The sequence below is a fragment of the Chlorocebus sabaeus genome, chromosome 9, assembly GCF_047675955.1.
Source record: "Chlorocebus sabaeus isolate Y175 chromosome 9, mChlSab1.0.hap1, whole genome shotgun sequence".
Lineage (NCBI taxonomy): Eukaryota > Metazoa > Chordata > Mammalia > Primates > Cercopithecidae > Chlorocebus > Chlorocebus sabaeus.
The window spans coordinates 125,069,574-125,088,034 of record NC_132912.1 but is presented as its reverse complement, the minus strand read 5'-3'; the positions used below and the strand labels follow the sequence as shown (position 1 = coordinate 125,088,034).

At 37.2% G+C, this 18,461-nt stretch overlaps 1 protein-coding gene across 5 annotated transcripts in view; it reads right to left on the bottom strand.

Annotated features, from left to right (window-relative positions):
• Window positions 1–9,197: 9,197 nt before the first annotated feature.
• Window positions 9,198–18,461, bottom strand: part of PLEKHA1 (pleckstrin homology domain containing A1) — a 57,678-nt gene continuing 48,414 nt past the window's right edge. For 2 of the 5 annotated variants that reach the window (XM_038009665.2, XM_007964292.3), the window contains exons 9-12: window positions 17,262–17,326; window positions 16,557–16,620; window positions 14,510–14,599; window positions 11,089–11,939 (exon numbers count right to left, since the gene is read on the bottom strand). In XM_038009665.2, coding sequence (XP_037865593.1) covers window positions 11,625–11,939; window positions 14,510–14,599; window positions 16,557–16,620; window positions 17,262–17,326 — 534 coding nt within the window. In that variant the 3' untranslated portion in view covers window positions 11,089–11,624. Of the gene's footprint in view, window positions 11,940–13,212; window positions 13,284–14,509; window positions 14,600–16,556; window positions 16,621–17,261; window positions 17,327–18,461 lie in introns of all 5 variants that reach the window. The other 3 variants (XM_007964295.3, XM_007964294.3, XM_007964291.3) reach the window with 3 other exon arrangements.

Below are 18,461 nucleotides of genomic sequence, written 5' to 3'. Positions count from 1 at the left end.
CTCTAAAAGGTGATATGGTTAGTTGCATCAAACAACAAAGGTTGTTCTAGAACTCAACGTTTTCCTTTTCTGTTGCCAGAAAGCTCAGCGTTTAGTTGGTGTTTATATGTGATTACCACCTTTCTTTGATTACTGATGAAATTCTGTCTATATGGAAGACCATCAAATAAAGAAATTTTTTTATTCCAACCTGTGTTTCATGTTTAATTGGTCAGAGTCAGTTCATGCACACAGGCTTTCTCAGTGGGTTCTTTATCTGAACCATAGAACACAGGCAGTGATTTAGGTAACTGTTTTCTTGGTTCTAAGGATATTATGTAACGAAGGCCATCCTAGATGCATAGGAGAGAAGTTAATTCCTTACGTGTAATGGATAATGGATAGCTTAGGGCAGAGGATCTCAAACATTTTTTTTGTTTTGTTTTTGTTTCATTTTTTTTTTCTTTTTTTTTGAGTGAGGGTCTCACTCTGTTGCCCAGGCTGGAGTGCAGGGACACATCAGGGCTCACTGCAGCCTTCATCTCCCAGGCTCAAGCAATCCTCTCACCTCAGCACCCACTGCGAGTAGCTGGGGCTGCAGACGTGCACCACCATGCCTAATTCTTATTGAATTTTAGTAGAGACAATGTCTCACTATGTTACCTAGGCTCATCTCGAACTCCTGAACTCAAGCAATCCTCTCACCTCAGCTTCCCAAAGTGCTGGGATTATAGGTGTGAGCCACCATACCCAGCCGATGTCAAACTTTAATGGGTGCCAGAATCACCTGTAGACCTTGTTAAAATAGATTGCCTGTCCTAATCCCAGAAAATCTGATTCAGTAGGACTGGGATGGGAGCAATAATTTGCATTTCTAGCAAGTTCTCAGTAATGTTGACATCGTTGATCTCAGGGACCACACTTTGAGAACCACTGCCTTAGGGGGTTAGGATTTAATTTCTCTCACAGCAGACTTAAGAGGAGCCCACGATGTGATTGTTAGCACCTGAAATTAAACGTAAAACCAAACATGCGTAAGTATGAAAGGAGCCCAGGACGAGCTGCTGAAACCACTGCACTGGTGTAGTACTTATACAGTGGCCATTACTACTAGAATCCATTTGCATTTTGCTTATTTACTTCCCCTTTGGGCCAATCTAATCAACAAAGAGCTGGATTTGGACTGTTTTCATTTTCTAATCTCTTCCAAATGTTGAAATCTTTGGCTTTTAGAAGGCACTACAGTGAAAAGAGAAAAGCTATTTAGTCAGCCCAAAGTTTAAGAGCAAAAGTTTAAAGTGAATTCCATTCCAATGAACTGAACTGAACATTGGCATGGGAAGGGAGAAAGGAATCAGGTGTTTTGGGGTCACCATGGCTTGTGTGATGGGAAAGATGAGAAAGCAATTCCAACACCTCAAGGAGAAAGTGGCATTTTGGTGAGAATTGAAGGATGGGTGGAATTAACAGGCAACATTATTAGGAAAGTGGCATTCCAGGCAGAAGGAACAGCACGAATAATAGCAGGAAGGTGGGAAACTGGGAGATGGAAAGGTTCGGTTGAACTGGAGTGCAGGATATACACAGAAGCACTGTGTGAGAAGGTGGACATGGAAGGGCCACGAACATAGGCTAAGAAGTTCAAATGCTATTCACTAGGACAGTGTTTCTGAAATGGGGAACCTAGACATGTTCTCCAGGAACCACGTTCTTTACAAGAAATTATACTTTTTACATTGAATTTTGATAATTTTTTAAAGACTCCTAAATTTAATTTGGATGGCCTCCTCTTACCTGAGTACTACCACTTTAATCTGGTGGCATGTTTGTGATCACACTGCTGCCAGGTACGAATCAGAAGATATCACAACTTGTCATATAAGAAATCTTCACAGCAGTTGTATATTTTGAGTTGAAGAACAAAGTGGGATCTGTAGTGTTTCTCCTTAAATAAGTTCTGTATATTGTGCTCAACTCTGCGCAAATACATTTAAAAACTTAGATAAAATGCATAATTTTCTATGGATATAATTGATCAAAACTGACCCCAGAAAAGATAGAAAGCCTATCAATTTTCATAGAGGAAATGAGGAAGTTGTCAGTGGCACACCCTCAAAAGAAAACCAGATTGAGAGGGTTTCTGAGGGGAAGTCCACTAACTCTTTAAGGAGTATAGAATACCAACTCTTTTTTTTTTTTTTTTTTGAGATGGAGTTTCACTCTTGTCACTCAGGCTGGAGTGCAGTGGCACCATCTCAACTCACTGGTTCAAGCGATTCTCCTGCCTCAGCCCCACAAGTGACTGGGATTACAGGCACCTGCCACCATGCCCAGCTAATTTTTTGTATTTTTAGTAGAGAAAGGGTTTCGTCATGTTGAGCAGGCTGGTCTCGAACTCCTGACCTCAGGTGATCCACTCACCTCGGCCTCCCAAAATGCTGGGATTAGAGGCATGAGCCACTGGGCCCAGCCTAGAATACCAGTTCTTTTGAAGCTGTTCTGTAACAGTTTAAAATTTAAAAACAAAAACAAAACCCTTTCAAGCATTTTCTATGAAGCTAGTAAAACACCACAAAACCTACAAAGACTAGAGCTACACAAAAGAAAAATGCAGACTAATATGATTTATATTCATGCAAAAATCCCTAATAGCAAACAAAATCTAGCAGATTTTAAAAATAACCTATCTTGACCAAATGGGATTTATTCCAGAAATGTAATGATGGTTAAATATTGGGAACTGGATTAATAGCTTTCACCAAATTAATTAAAGAGGGATAAAAATATTATTTCCAGACAAATTGAAGATATTTAACAAAATTCAATCACCATTCTTCACTTAAGAAAAAAATCTCAATAAAATATGAATAGTTGGATACTTCTTTAACCTGATAAAATATTTCTCAGCCCACAAGCCAGCAGCATGGGGAACCACTAGAGCAAGCTTGTCCAACCCACAGCCCATGGGCCGCATGTGACCCAGGACGGCTTTGAATGCGGCCCAACACAAATTCGTAAACTTTCTTAAAATATTATGAGATTTTTTTGCGATTTTTTTTTTTTTAGTTCATCAGCTATCATTAATGTTAGTGTATTTCATGTATGACTCAAGACAATTCTTCTTCTTCCACTGTGGCCCAGGGAAGCCAAAAGATTGGACACTCCTGCACTAGACGCTTTTCCACTGAAGTCAGGAGTGTGACAAAAGTGACCACAGCTTTCAGTTATTGAACACTGTCATTCTTGCACACAGAACTCAGTGGGTTTTCAGTGCTGCTCGGAATATCCTAAATGTCCCTAGTCCATTCTTTCTCCACAATCCTAGATATCTATTCTCTCACGCCTTTCGCACCTTTCCCCACCTTACTTGCAATTGAGAATTCTGTTTCCTAGTTTGAGACTACGGCAGAGACTTTCAGAGACTTACCCCTCCAGGTCTACCCACTTAACCAGTGGCTGCACCACATACTGTGCCTTCCTACCACAGATAAACACCTGTGCATTTGGAGAAGTCTTCAACTTGTGCCCTAGCTTCCATCTCATCTCACCTCAAGGACTTGTCCCAACAATTCTGTACTCTTATACATCATCAATCTTTCTTTTCCTACTGGGTCATTTCATCAACAAATAAGCCACCAATTTTTTATTTATTTATTTATCGAGACGGTGACTCACTCTATTACCCAGGCTAGAGTGCAGTGGCACGATCACAGCTCACTGTGGCCTCAACCTCCCCAGGCTCAGGTGATCCTCCCACTTCAGCCTCCCAAGTAGCTGGGACTACAGATGTACGCCACCACACCCTGCTAATTTTTGTATTTTTTGTAGAAATGGGGTTTTGCTATGTTGCCCAGGCTGGTTTTGAACTCCTGGATTCAAGCTATTCTTCCACCTAGACCTCCAAAAGTGCTGGGATTAAGGGCGTGAGCCACTGTGTCTGGCCAAGCCACTATCTTAAGAAGAAAAGACTACTTTTGCTACTAGCAACCATCACCTTTCTCCAGTCCTCTTGCAGTAAAACTCCTCAAAAAGAGTTCTACTTGTCCCCACCACTCCATCAGAACAGGCCCTGGCAAGATCACCAATGACATCTGACTGTCCACGTTGCCAAACATAATGGGCATTTCTCAGGCTGCCTCTTAAACTTGATCTATGAGCAGCATTTGACACATCTGATCACCTCTTCCTCCTTGCTTCATTTTCACTTGGCTTCTAAGACACTACGTACTCTTGATATCCTATTGACGTGGTGGTCACACCACCTCATTCATCATGGCTACTTCCTCCTCCTCTTCCAAAGCTCTTAATATTGGAGCGCCCCAGGGCTCATTCCATGGTTCTCTTTTCTTCTTTCATCTTCATTCTCTCTAAAGGTGATCTCATCCAGTTTCAAAGCTTTCAATAGCACCTAATACTTTGAAGATGCCCACATTTTTATTTCCAATAATGATTTCTCTCAATTCCAAATCTGCATATCCAAATGCCTGCCTGCCATTTCTACTTGGATGTCTGACACGTCAACCCTAACATTCAATACTGCAACCAATACTGCAATCATCTTTTCCATCAAAGCTGCTCTACCTGCAGTCTTTGCTACCTCAGTTCATGGCTTCTAGTTGTTGGGGCCAAAAACCTTGTCATTACCCTTAATTCTTCCCTTCCTTTCACTTGCCATATCTGATCCAGATAAGGTACCAAAGACAGGCAAAAAAAAAAAAACCAAACAAACAAAAAAAGGCTGGGCGCAGTGGCTTACGCCTGTAATCCCAGCACTTTAGGAGGCCAAGGCGGGCGGATCATGAGGTCAGGAGATAGAGACCATCCTGGCTAACATGGTGAAACCCCGTCTCTACTAAAAATACAAAAAAAATTAGCTGGGTGTGGTGGCGGGTGCCTGTTGCCCCAGCTGCTCAGGAGGCTGAGGCAGGAGAATGGCGTGAACTCGGGAGGTGGAGCTTGCAGCGAGCCAAGATCGCGCCACTGCACTCCAGCCTGGGCGAGAGAGCGAGACTCTGTCTCAAAAATAAATAAATAAATAAAAATAAAAAGGCTGTTGTAAATTCCTGACAATGGAAAATTCCCTACATCCCCTCCTTTCCTCCCCGCTAAAGAAAACGTGCATGAGAGGTATACATACTACAGTTTGGGAGGAAAAGAGGCAATGGAGCCTTAAGAGAACAATTTAAACTTTCTCCATCACTTTGGATCCCTGATTCAACATTTAGAAATTTATAGTCACATGGTTTTTACTTAGAAGTACTTCTTTCTCTTATGGGACCCCCCAAAAGGCCCTCTCCATCACAACACTCATCTTTCCCACACCATCATCACCCACGGGCCATCTCGGTCTCTGACATGTAGTTTTCCATGCTAGATTTTATCACATATTACTTTATATTTTGGCAGATTCCTTGCGGACATCTTTGTCGTCTTCTCAGGCCTCCTGTGTGCTGCATATTGTCCAATGAAGACACCGATTGACCCAACTCCAACAGGGCAAAGCTTCTCCACGTGGCAAAAACCTGTTAGCCTACACCAAGTGATTATCTTTATAACCAGGCCCTAAAGCTATTTCTAAAGCAAGCATCCAGCATCTTAAGGCTGTTTTAATCTGTTACTATTTATTCTGGCAACCTTATTTATCGAATGTCAGGGCTTGAAATTTCAGGGAAGTTGTAGTTTGATACTTACCTATTGATTCTCAAATGTTAAATTTAAAGGTATGTATAAATAATCTGTCATTTGAAATAGTAATGGTTCTAGAAATGTTGAAAACAGATTGAGTTCAACTCATTTAGTAATCTGGAAGTAAGACTTCTACTGAGACAGTAGAAGTAGTATATTAAGAGCCCAAACTTTGGTATCAGAAAGATACATTTCAAGTCTAATGTGACTCTGGACAAGTGGCTAAGTCGGTTTCCAAGCCTGTAGAATAGGAGATGGATGTGACTATAAAAAGGAAAACAAAGAGGGACCTTCGTGATGATGGAACTGTGCTGCATCTTGGCTGTATCAGTGTCAGTATCCTGGCTATAATACTGTATTAGTTTTTCAAGATGTTGTTGGGAGAAAACTGAGTAAAGGGTACACAATATCTTTTCTTTTTCTTTCTTTTTGAGATGGTGTCTCATTATTTTGCCCAGGCTGATCTCAAACCCCTAAGCTAAGTGTTCCAATGCCTCAGCTTCCTGAATAGCTGGGACTACAGGCGTGTGGGTCAACATTATCCTTACAGAAATAGAAACTGACAGGACATAATTAAAAAACCAAAACTTCATTTTCTAAACCCAGGTAAGTTCTTGGAAATAATTAAAGCTCTTTCCAAATAGGACCAAATACTAAATATTCCCCATTTTGAAAGTTCGGAAAGTTTTAATTCTTACAACTACATGTGAACCTGCAGTCATTTATATATTAAAAAATTATAATTTTTAAATGTTGGTTTAACTTTTGTATTAATTTCAAAACTATCCTAGGCAATCACATATCTTCTCTAATTTTCTATGATGGAGGCAATAAACAGACTCCAAATTACCAAATTTTAAATTTAGCAATGATATAACCAGAAGGTGGCGCTGTTACCACATGAATATACTACTGAAAGGCACCATTAAATGTATCCAAAAATACAGATTTCATCAATCAAAATTGTAAATGCTAGCCTCAATTCAGCAATATTTTCAACGTGTGTCTTACTTGAGGTTTAAAACATACAATTTAATCACTTAAAAAATAGATAACATATACAAATCCTATATAAACTTCTAAACACAGACTTGGTATTAAGCTAGTCATATCTTTGTTTTTTGATACAAATATTTCTTGCCTCACCAACTGTTAACAGAACTTTTGATAAAGGTACAAGCACCACTTACAGAAAATTCTTGAACTGCAACTAGAAGTGAAAGAAAAGCTAAGAAAGGGATTTCCTTTTTGTTAAAGCAAAAATGTTTACAACTTTCCCTTATTTTGCGTTTAGGATAAAAACATTAAAAAATACTTTTCAAAGGAAAAAAAATAAGTTGCATCAGTTAATAATAATTACCAAGACAGAGATAGCTTTTATCCAATTCCATTTTATATAACATAGAAAGTTAAGTTCTAAAACACAGACACTTGCCTAAAGTCACATACGGCAGAACTAGAGTTGAAGACAGACGCCAGGACGCCGGGTCTAAGATAGCCATTATATTCAGATCAATGAGACACTAGGCAAGAAGAAACTGTCATTATAAAAGGCAATATTTTTGCTTGAACCATGTATTGTTAGCCTAATTCTACTAGTCAAATTAGTTAGATATTTTCAAAAACGGACAAAATCTGTCCAGGAATAAGCTTTAAATAAAACTTACATAACCATAAAACACAGCTACTTACTTGGAGCAGCATCAACAAGACTACAGCAGCAGTGGACAAACACCATGGTAACAATCAGGTGTCCAAGACAAAATGGGAAAGAAAGGAACATTGGAACATCAGTCACTTTCAAGGAAGCGGGCTCCTGGACAAGTATGACTGAAATTGTTACCCAGGTTATGAGCACCTCCCATGGCTGGCGTGAACAAGAAAACATGGCTTACACATACAATGGCACTTTTGGTAAGAAAATCATCTTTTAGAAAAATAGGTCATACTAAAAAATTAAAACCTCATTTGCTAAACCTAGAAAAGTTCTTGGAAATAATTAAAAGCTCTTCCTAAATAGAACCAAATACTAAATGCTCCCCTTTTTGAAAGTGCTGAACATGCTGCAATAAAGGGGTACCAAACATAAACATATCCGTGGTCTAACGGAACTATGGAAAACCGAACAGGTGAAACGCAGACACAAACCTCAAGGTCCTTGCATTCTAGGGCAAATGTGTTCCATCCATTTGTAGAAGCAGCATATTAGAACACACACAGGAAGTACATACGCTGCTGCTGCATGGCTAGACATTCACAAGTCACTTGACTCAACAGAGATCTGAGGGTCTAAGACGAATAAAGCATTTCACACAACAAATGGCCTTCAGAAAAAGAGACTGAGAAGAAAAAAAAACGAACACTAAGCCAACGTGTTTTGGAGAGGAGGTGCAGAATGCCATAGGTTATTAGGAAGCAAACCGGTGTATGTGGCTGGATTACTCTAACTACACCCTGAGCATAGATCCTAATGATGCTCCCGAGTACAGTGAGAAGCCAACAGTTACAGCTTCGTTGCTAATGTGCCCCACGGGCCAGGCAAATCCTCCTCCTTTCTGGGGTCTCAATCTATCTCAGTTAGCACTGATGGTGGGGGCTTGGCCTAGTTCATCTTTAAGATGTCATTCAGCTTTTCAGGAAAAAGCAACAGATAAAGATGTCTACTTTGATACCCAACCTGCACAATGACAGAAATAGGGTAGTCCAGGAGAGCCCCAACAGGACATAAATAGGTGAGCAGAGATACTGGTTCAAAGTCATTGCTGGCTAAATTTCAGAGGACAAGGTATGAACATGCCAGGGAAAAGCAGCAGGATCTGACAATGGATTGGACACAACAAGCAAAAGAAGGTATCTCGAATCATGGAAGGCAAGTTGCTTTAAGGAAAGAATATTCCAGAATTTCAAAAGTATGATTTAACAAATAGGTATATACTTTTCCCTAATGTTCACACATTCTACATTAATGCCTTGTCCTCACTAGAGAAGTATTTAAGCTTTCCCTGTGCACCAAGCACTGCACTAGGCCCTGTATATGGTGTTCACTGCAACAGACGTGTAACATTTATCACCGATAGGCAACATTTGCAAGGAGCAGCCTCTAACGCCTGGCAGTTTTCTGAGTGCATCTCAACTGCCCACCCGAAGATTAAGATGCCCTCTGCTTTCCGCCTTACATCATGCCGTCTAAATAATCACGGAGCACTGTAAGCAGCCCAGATGATTCACACGATGCTCTGAGGCTAACATATGATAATTTTGCTTTTGAAAACATGTTTTTTAATTAAGAAAAATAAGCAAGTTCTTTCCCCTATCAAAAAAAAAAAAAAAACATTTTTCCTTCTATAATTTCACATGAAGGGATGCCTTAAGAATTCACAGATCTGAAGTTTCTTATTCTTGCAAAGATGACCAAATAATTACTCAGTCCTTAAATATGTAAACTGAAGTCAATTAACCAAACACATCCCTAATAATTGTATTTACTTGTTCACACACGGGCTGAACCAAACAAAATGAGAAATAAGTCAGAATAAACTCTGTGCAGTTTATTCTCAAGTCAGTACAGTGTTCAACCAGTTTGACATATAAAGATAACAGACTTTAACAGTAAATGTTGGGAGGCACACATATATTCCCATTCTGAAAGAAGACATGTTATATATACAGGAAAAAAATGCAGCAAATATTAAGGTATTCAAAGTATTTTTTTTTAACTCAGATGTGACATATTTACAAGAAAAGTGTGTACGTTTGAAAATAATTAAATAGTTTCCATAGATTTATAAAAGAATTGAGATAAATATTAGGAGACCCTGACAATCACAAGAACATTTTCCTATGCTATTGAAGAAGGATAGTTCTATTTTTAAATGTCCCAAAATAGAGCTAATATTTTGCCACCATGAAATATATCAAATTGCAAATACCAAAATGTGCTAAAATGAACATGCAATGTGGAAGCTGTACCAAAATTAAACAGCATTAGAAATATTGCAAAGTGTCTATATTTAAGATTTCTCGGGTGTGTTCATGAAAAAGGAACTTTCAAAAAAGCCATTATAATGAATATATCAGCAGAAAAAGTGATAACTCATTAAAATCTCTTTACGCTATCACTTTCAAATGTAGCTGCAAAAGAGAAAAAATCCTAATATAACTTTAAAAAAATATTAGCTTATGAATAAAAAAGTTGAGTGGTGCATTCTTTATGCATACAGATTTTTAAACCGATACTGTATAATTCTAATATATCTTAACCTCTGGACCCCACTGCTGTAGTAGGAAATTTTTTCTCTGTCTCAGACAAGAAGTCATCTAAGAAAATGAAAACAAGAAATTTTCAGTGATATGTATGAATTCAAAACAAAACAGTACTGTAAAATGGCAAAATATAAAAATAGCAGCATGTGAAATTCAAGACTGTTTTCTTAAAGCAAATGTTTAAGACTGAACCTCAAACACGGTACTTATGGGTCGGGTGCGGTGGCTCACTCTGTAATCCCATCACTTTGGGAGGCTGAGACAGGTTGATCACCTGAGGTCAGGAGTTCGAGACCAGCCTGGCCAACACGGTGAAACCCCATCTCTACTAAAATACAAAAATTAGCCAGGTGTGATGGCATGCACTTGTAATCCTAGCTACTCGGGAAGCTGAGGCAGGAGAATTGTTTGAACCCAGGAGGCAGAGGTTGTAGTGAGCTGAGATCACACCATTGCACTCCAGCCTGGGCAACAGAGCGAGAGTCCGTCTCAAAACAAAAACCAAACAGTACTTACTCAAACTGGTCTATAATTCAACACCAGAAACTAAAGATTCTTTAGAGAGGTGCTTTTGTCTATATCCCTATGATTAAATGTATTCTCGAATTTGTTTTTTAAAACAAATATATTGCACAGGTAGTAGAATACCAGCATTCTGGTATCTCTAACATAAAATGCTATCTTATTTAACACATTAAACTATTCTACTGAAAATTAATTTTATCCCAATGTTTAAAACCAGTCACGTAGGACTTTTAAGCACATTAATCTCAAAACATTCCTAAACAAGATGAAAAAACACAGGCACTTGAATATAGGCTATTAGTGACAAAAAGTAGAGGTCACAACAATTTCATGACTAAGGGCAGTTATGTCTTTACATATAAACTTGAGGTCTTTCACCAATCCAAATATAGAAATAAGAACTATTTACAAAACTTTGATAAGAAAATCAGATCTCCCAAAAATTTCCTACCAAATAATTTTTGCTGAATAAAGCACTGACTGCTCCAAGGCCTGATGAAGCTTTTTCAAACAAATGTCTAAGACACAGTTGTTTGAATTCTAGTTTTCTTCTTTTCTCTATGCTGATATAACCCACAACCCTTACTGTTGGTCTAATAATATCCTCTATGCAAAATAAGTCACCTCAAGATTCAGGGCATCAAAAATGGTTATAATTTCAAAATCATCCACATTGTTGTATAAATTTTACAGCACCACAAACATCATGAGTTTAGGTATCTTGGTTTGGCAATATTTCATGTGGTAATATTGACCAATAAGAATGTGTAAATATTGAACCTTTAATAGGAAGTCATTGTAGCATTTTTTAAATGACCAAAGTTATTAATAAGCATTTTTAATGTTTTAAGTTGTTAAACATTTAAATTGTCAAAATCACTAGGAAAAAAATATTACACATACATTGTTACCACCCGAATGAGAACACGCAATGCTTCAGACAGATAGTACTGAGATATTTTGGATTTTTCCTTTTTCTTTCTTTTTTAAAGAAATTATATTTAGTTTGGCCACTCCCTAGATTCTTGGTTTACCAGCTTATAAAGAGTACACCTAAGAGGCAGTATAATATACGCACTAAAAACCGTTTTCCCCTTTACCATCTTTGGCTAGAAGCCTCATGAAAGGAAACTGAGGACAGCAGAGGCAGGCAGGCTCCGTGCACTTCTGCCTCACACGTCACTGACCGGAAGGCTCGCGTCATCCAAGTCTACCAGGTCACAATCTTTTTCCTGAGGGCCATTCTTACTTTGAGGTTTTAACAGAGCTTGTTCAGTCACTTTGGAAGCTGGTTCTCTTGGAGAGACAGTCTGGACCTTGAAGTTCCCTGGCTTGACCTTGGCAAGAGATTCATAAAATCCTCGCTTCTCCATGGTAAAGGCTGAGACCAAAGAGTTGCTGCGAGAGGCTGTGGAATGTGAGGTGGTGGCGGCTGCGTTGGCAGGACGGAAAGCATGTTTGGATTCTGAAGGACCGGGGGGATGCTCCTGCAAAAAGGAGTGACAGTCAGACACAGTCAATCACTAATGACCAGGTTAGTAACTCAGCGTGAGACCTGATTCTCTGAAAAACAAACAGAACACACACACACACACACATACACACAAGGCAGCAGCAGAAGCCATGCAGCATAAATGTGCAAGTTCTTTCCCAAAGCAATGCATTTTTAGAGGTGAGTTTAAAGCAATGATAGCCAAAAACCATTTCCACTAGGAAACCAGTTCCGTCACCAAAGCCGAATTTGGCAGCCTATGACACTTTGAAGATTCAGCCAACCTAAACTGAAATACAGTGTTCCAGCTGCAACTGAACTGTGTTTAAAAGAGAACCTCCCAGTTGTATCATTTTATTTAAAAGTATATTCTCAGTCAACACTAGGAATTATCCCACATATTTTAGAATGAAAAAAAAAATGAAAATACAGCCTATAACAATGAAAGGCCATATTTCTTTAATAAGCACGAATCAACATCTTTCAAACATTATTTTGCCGATAAGACTTAGTTTTTACTTCCCTGAATTTCACTGCAACCAATAATAACACAGTCTTTTCATTCTATACTTAATTTTAGTTCTGAATAGGTCACATATTCATATGGCTTAATATTTTAAAGGTAACAAAGGGTACACATTTATCATATTTTAAACTGTGGTGAAATAATTATCAGTTGTGAATGTTAATTTCAACATGCTTCTAACTAGATCAAATCTGAAGATATCCTTAAATATGACCATTCTAAATACATTGCTATGTACTAGTATATTATATTCATTTATGATACCAGTGCCTTTGAAATCAAAGTGCTACAAATTACCAAAACACTACAGAGTCCTATTAATGGCTAAATTTCAGAGATTTTTAAATGCCATGCAAACTATAGTAATGTATAGTTTATCCAATGCATATGCATGCATTAGTTTGCATATGTTATTAGAACAATGGTGCATTTCATAGTATATCTTAAAATTTTTTAAATACATAAAATATAGAAATTGAAACTCTTGCAGCAGTTGAGTATATTAATTTTTATATGTTAATGTCTCTTTCTGTTAGTAAAGTTGTATGTTTTATTTTTATTTTTAAATACACATATCCAACCTGATGACTACAGTGAAACAGTTTGCGTTAGTATTGACAAAATCAGTTATGATAACTGCAAAAGGCAGTTTGGTTAACTCAACTTTCTATGATCAGTTGTAAGTAGTGAGTAAGTCTGGGCCCTCCACTAAGAAGGCACGTTTGCGTGAGAGCCCACATACGTGCTGCATTCACCAGCTCTTGATGTATACCTCTGTATACAAGGGTTCGACAGCCTTCTGGCCTGCCGCATCTGGAACACAGTGCAAAGCTAAGATTAGAGTTAACCTATACTGGGTAAAGGGAGGAAAAGAGAAAGTTCTGCTGACAGTCATAGCTAGATAGTCCAATTTGCCCCCACCACAAAGCACAAAACACAAACATCCTTCTCCAACTTCTCCTCTTCCCAACAGACATTGTTTTTGCAGAGAGTCTCATACTTGACTGCTGAAAAAGTCACATAAAATACAGGCAGTTACAAAATGAACATCTAGGAAAGTGACTTCTTAGATATTTCAAAAAGGATATAAAGAGAACGACAATTAAGAAATCAGAAACATTGATTTCTATTATCTGTAGTTATCACTACCAGAAAATAAAAGGCAGTGTTATTATACTATCAGAAAAAAATATTAAAAGTGTAAGTATCTAGCATATATATCATAGTCAATCTAGATAATAAAGGCTATCATGCTACATATGAGACTACTTTGTGCAGATGGCAGTGTTACATTTTAAGATACTTTAAATTTTCAGATCTGAGATCAGTGGCCAAAGTATTCCAAAGGCAAATCTAATTCTTATGTACTTGAATACAAGAAAAATCTTTTAAAAAATATTTCTGAGCAGAATGTTTAGTTGCATTTCAATTTTATTACCATACTACCACAAAGATAATTATGGTAGTTTTCAGAAGCAGGCTTTTAAAGCAGGTTTTAAGATGAGAATTAAAACATGAAATGGAAACATTGAGAGCACTGAACTGCATTTAAGGCCCTAGCTGCTCAGTGATCTTATGGCATGGTTAAGCCAAAGGTAAAAAACAAAACAAAACAAAAAAACCTGAACTGAAATCAGAGGAAGTAAAGAGGAAATTGAGATGTTCACAAAACTGTGTAACTAAAAGTCTTACATGATCAGGCCACACATTATACTAAGAATCTGTCAAATTATGCCAAATCTAGAGCTACTGACAAGTAAGAACTCCTAAAACAAAGCAAGGAAATGTTTATTCTTTAGTTGCCCTGCTTGTGCATTTAACACAATACAATGCACAGAAAGTTATGTATACGTAACACTACAACGAAGCATTAAATTAGAAATGCATTATTTTTTGCAAGTTCAATTGGTACAAAAGTCAATATGCAAATAAATCTCAATAAAGAAAGAAACCAGGTGGATTGGGAGAGAGGAAGGAAAACAATTTAACAGGATGGGGGGCACCCAAGGGAGTATCACCCCAGAGGGCAGGAAACCTACAGAAGATGTGGATCTGCCGGGCCCCCGCTGGGCTACAATGGCGCCAGAGACTGCTTTAATCCAACTGTGCATCTCTTCAGGGCTATCAGCCTAAAGGAAAAAAGAATTCATTCAAACAATTTTTCCTCAAAATCACCTTCCACTTCTATAAAGCCAATGTATTTATTTTGGTAACTTAAATACTGTCATCAATAAAATCACTCTCAGGCAACTGTTTCCAAAAAAATTTAGAAATCATCTTTTAAAGCCAGGTTTTGCTAGGTCTTAACTACGCAGAGACATAAATTGAGCATTTCAATGTCAAGATCAGACCCATCAAAAGGCGTCAATAATGAATACCTCCAGAGAGAAAACAAGGAGAGGAGGAAGGCAAAGAAAAACCCTTCTTATTTCACTCTATCTACTGCTACACTGTCTGAATCCGCTACAAGAATATTTATGTAGTTATGTAATTTTTTTAAATTCTGACATTCTTTTACATATTATTTTTCTGGAAATAATTTCTAGTAGTACTCTAAAGCCTAAAACAAGTATTGACAGATAGGTCTGGCTTTCAATGTGAATTTTAAACCTTACTATGTAAATAAGGCCCCAAGGGGGCTGCAGATATACTGCCTCTTGTTTCTAGATTCTAGAATCCCTTACACTTCTAGAATCTAGAAATATGAAAAAATTTAAAATGCAGGACATTTTTGAATAAGTAATATTAACAAAGACTTTAAAAAAAAAAAAAAAAAAAACTAAAAGTAGCCAAAGGTAGAGTATACTTCATTCATTACTAATGGAAATACAATTCTAGAAATCAATTTGACAAAACAGAAAGGGTCATGCTCTGATAGTTAATCTCAATCTAGAAACTTACCCTAAATAATTCAGGCAAAGTAATGCACAAAGATGTTTTTCATCACATCGTTTATTGCAATAAATGTACAAAAACTATGCATATGAATGTTCAGCAACAGAGTAATACAGAAACAATTTACTAGTGGAACATCAATACAGTGGAGTATGGTGCAGTTCTAAACGGTTTTCAGATAACTTTTAATGACATGGGAAAAAAATAACAACATAAGAAACAAATAGGATATAACACTATATTTAGTATGATCCCACCTATTATAAAAATATATACCTTAAAGGGAGCAAAATCATAAGAATGGTTGCCTCAATATGGGACTGAGTGTTTTATAAACCACATTTCTCTGAAATCTTTCTATATTTTCCAAGTTTTCTGGAATAAGCATATTTAACTTCAATAAAACAAAAACAAATCATCCTTTGATTTTTTTTTTTTTTTTTTTTTTTTTTGAGACAGGGTCTCTGTCACCTAGGCTGGAGTGCAGTAACACGATCTCAGCTCACTGCAACCTCCACCTCCTGGGTTCAAGCGATTCTTGTGTCTCAGCCTTCCAAGTAGCTAGGATTACAAGCCTGCACCACCACAGCTGGCTAATGTTTGTATTTTTAGTAGAGATGGGGTTTTGCCATGTTGCCCAGGCTGGTCTCGAACTCCTGGACTCAAGCAATGTGCCTGCCTTGGCCTCCCAAAGTGCTGGGACTACAGGTGTGAGCCACCACACCCGGCCCAAATCGTTTTTTAAAATTTTCCATTTAAATAATTCAATGAGGTATGCAAAAAGTACAATTTAAATACAGGATGCCTAGTATTAGCGAAACTATATAGATCTACTGTCTACTTTTACTATGGGTTTTAATAAGGTTACCAAAAAATGATATAATCGAAAAATCAAAATTCTAAAATATGTGCAAAAATAATTCAACTGGAAAGTACACACTTAACATCTAAATTAAAAGCATTTCCCTTTCTCTAAATACTTAGTTCTAGTTCACTAATTCATAACAAATACTCCCACTTCCTGAACATATAACCCCACCAATAACTCTATATATAGCATCCTTTTATTAAGCTGGTGAATTACAGTTGTCATATTTTTTTAACCTCAATTGCTTATTTATGCTTATTTCACCTCTAAAATTATTAATTTCTTGTCAAGAGGATCTATTAATTGCCAAATAAGTATCTTACCTGGACATAGAAAGTTCGAGATGTTGTTACAATTTCAAAGAGGTTGTCCCTCATCATTATGTCACTGTATGGAAAAAAAAAATCCAATTATAGTAAAATAGCAGTTGTTTGACAGTTTCTCTTTCATTTGTTTACCCAGTACCCAGTATGTGTCAATAAATAAAGGAGGTAAAGTACTGATTTGACAAATCCAAATTATCTTTTCCCATTTATTTTCATGTAAGATTTTACATATTTTATGTAGTTTTACTTTTAGAAAAAGTTCATAAAGCAACTTTAAAGTTCAGAGTTTTCAGTAATCAATTTGGTGAAACACTGTCACAGTTAACACATTTTCTTGTAAAGCTCTATTCTACTGCATCTTTTAAACACTAAAATTAATACATCAATTTGTCAAATCTGAGGGTCTAACCATAAGTTGTTCACATTAAATTTATTCCTTTCCATTAATAAGCTGTTATAGTATTTTTAGCTTTCAAAGAAACAAATAAAGGATTCTTTCCTAATTTTTAGTTTTCAAATGAACAGAACAGTTCAATACTTCAATCTAAGGGTTTTGAAAATTCCAGCATATCTCAACTATAAAGAGTTAAAAATAACTACAATTAATATGGAAAAATGTAATCTGTAAGTACATTACTCAAACTAAGGCACTACTCTGTGTTTATAAGTTGTACCAGGCATCAAGTCAGAGTGGTTCCTTACCTTTGCTTACATTCCTGGACTTTATGAACCTCTTTAAGTGGTATTACGCGAAGAGGTTCCTTTTCCTGGCCAAAAAAAAAAAAAAACCAGATACACGATGTTTATTCTTAAAATCCTTTCAAACATTAGCTGTCTTATTTGGAGACCCATGTGAAAATCATACTTCTTTGCTGAAACACATCTCAGAAATAAATCTACCTTCTTAAACCATCCAGCATCTGAACAGCTCGAACACTATAACCTTATATACACTGTTGTTTAAAAGAAGAAAAACTGCATACGGGCCTTATTCACGTTATTTCTGACCTTAAGGGCAGTGTAGCTTATTAAAAGCTAGTAGCCATCAGACTTTCCCCGATGGACCCACATACCAGTACGCGCAGCACCTCCTTTTCCGGAATGTCACTTTGATATACAAGGCAGCATAGCAAATAAACATCCTGCTTCTTTGACTTAAATTTGTTATTTTACAAATATCACTTTTATATAAATACAAAATTGAACATTTACTAAGTGCTGAGACATCTGCTAGGTTTTAATTTTTATCTCATACGTTCCATAACCTTACAACACACATACTGCTATTCATGAGCTGAAACTGCGGATTAGACATGTTAAGTATCTCACCCAAGGTTACAAAGTAGATATAAGATACAAATATAAAATAAAACTGGTTCCTAATAGCGTATTTCTAGTATACATTCCATAAAATACAATATACATATTTCATTGAATATGACAGCATGAAATTAAGACATATCATTACTTTATGTAGCACCAAAAATAAAACTAAACCATGACAGAGTGCTTTTTTTTTTTTTTTGAGACAGAGTTTCGCTCTTGTTGCCCAGGCTGGAGTGCAATGGCGTGATCTTGGCTCACTGCAACCTCTGCCTCCCGTGTTCAAGGGGATTCTCCTGCCTCAGCCTCCCAAGTAGCTGAAATTACAGGTGCCCGCCACCACGCCCAGCTAATTTTTGCATTTTTATTAGAGACGGGGTTTTACCATGTTGGCCAGACTGGTCTCAAACTCCTGACCCCTGGTGATCCGCCCACCTCAGCCTCCCAAAGTGCTGGGATTACAGGCGTGAGCCACTGCGCCCAGCCAGGAGTGCTTTTTTTTAAAAAAAAAATCATAGATCTTTTAAAAAAAGTTTTACAAAATAGTTTAATTATGAAATAATTTATCACTTAATGAGA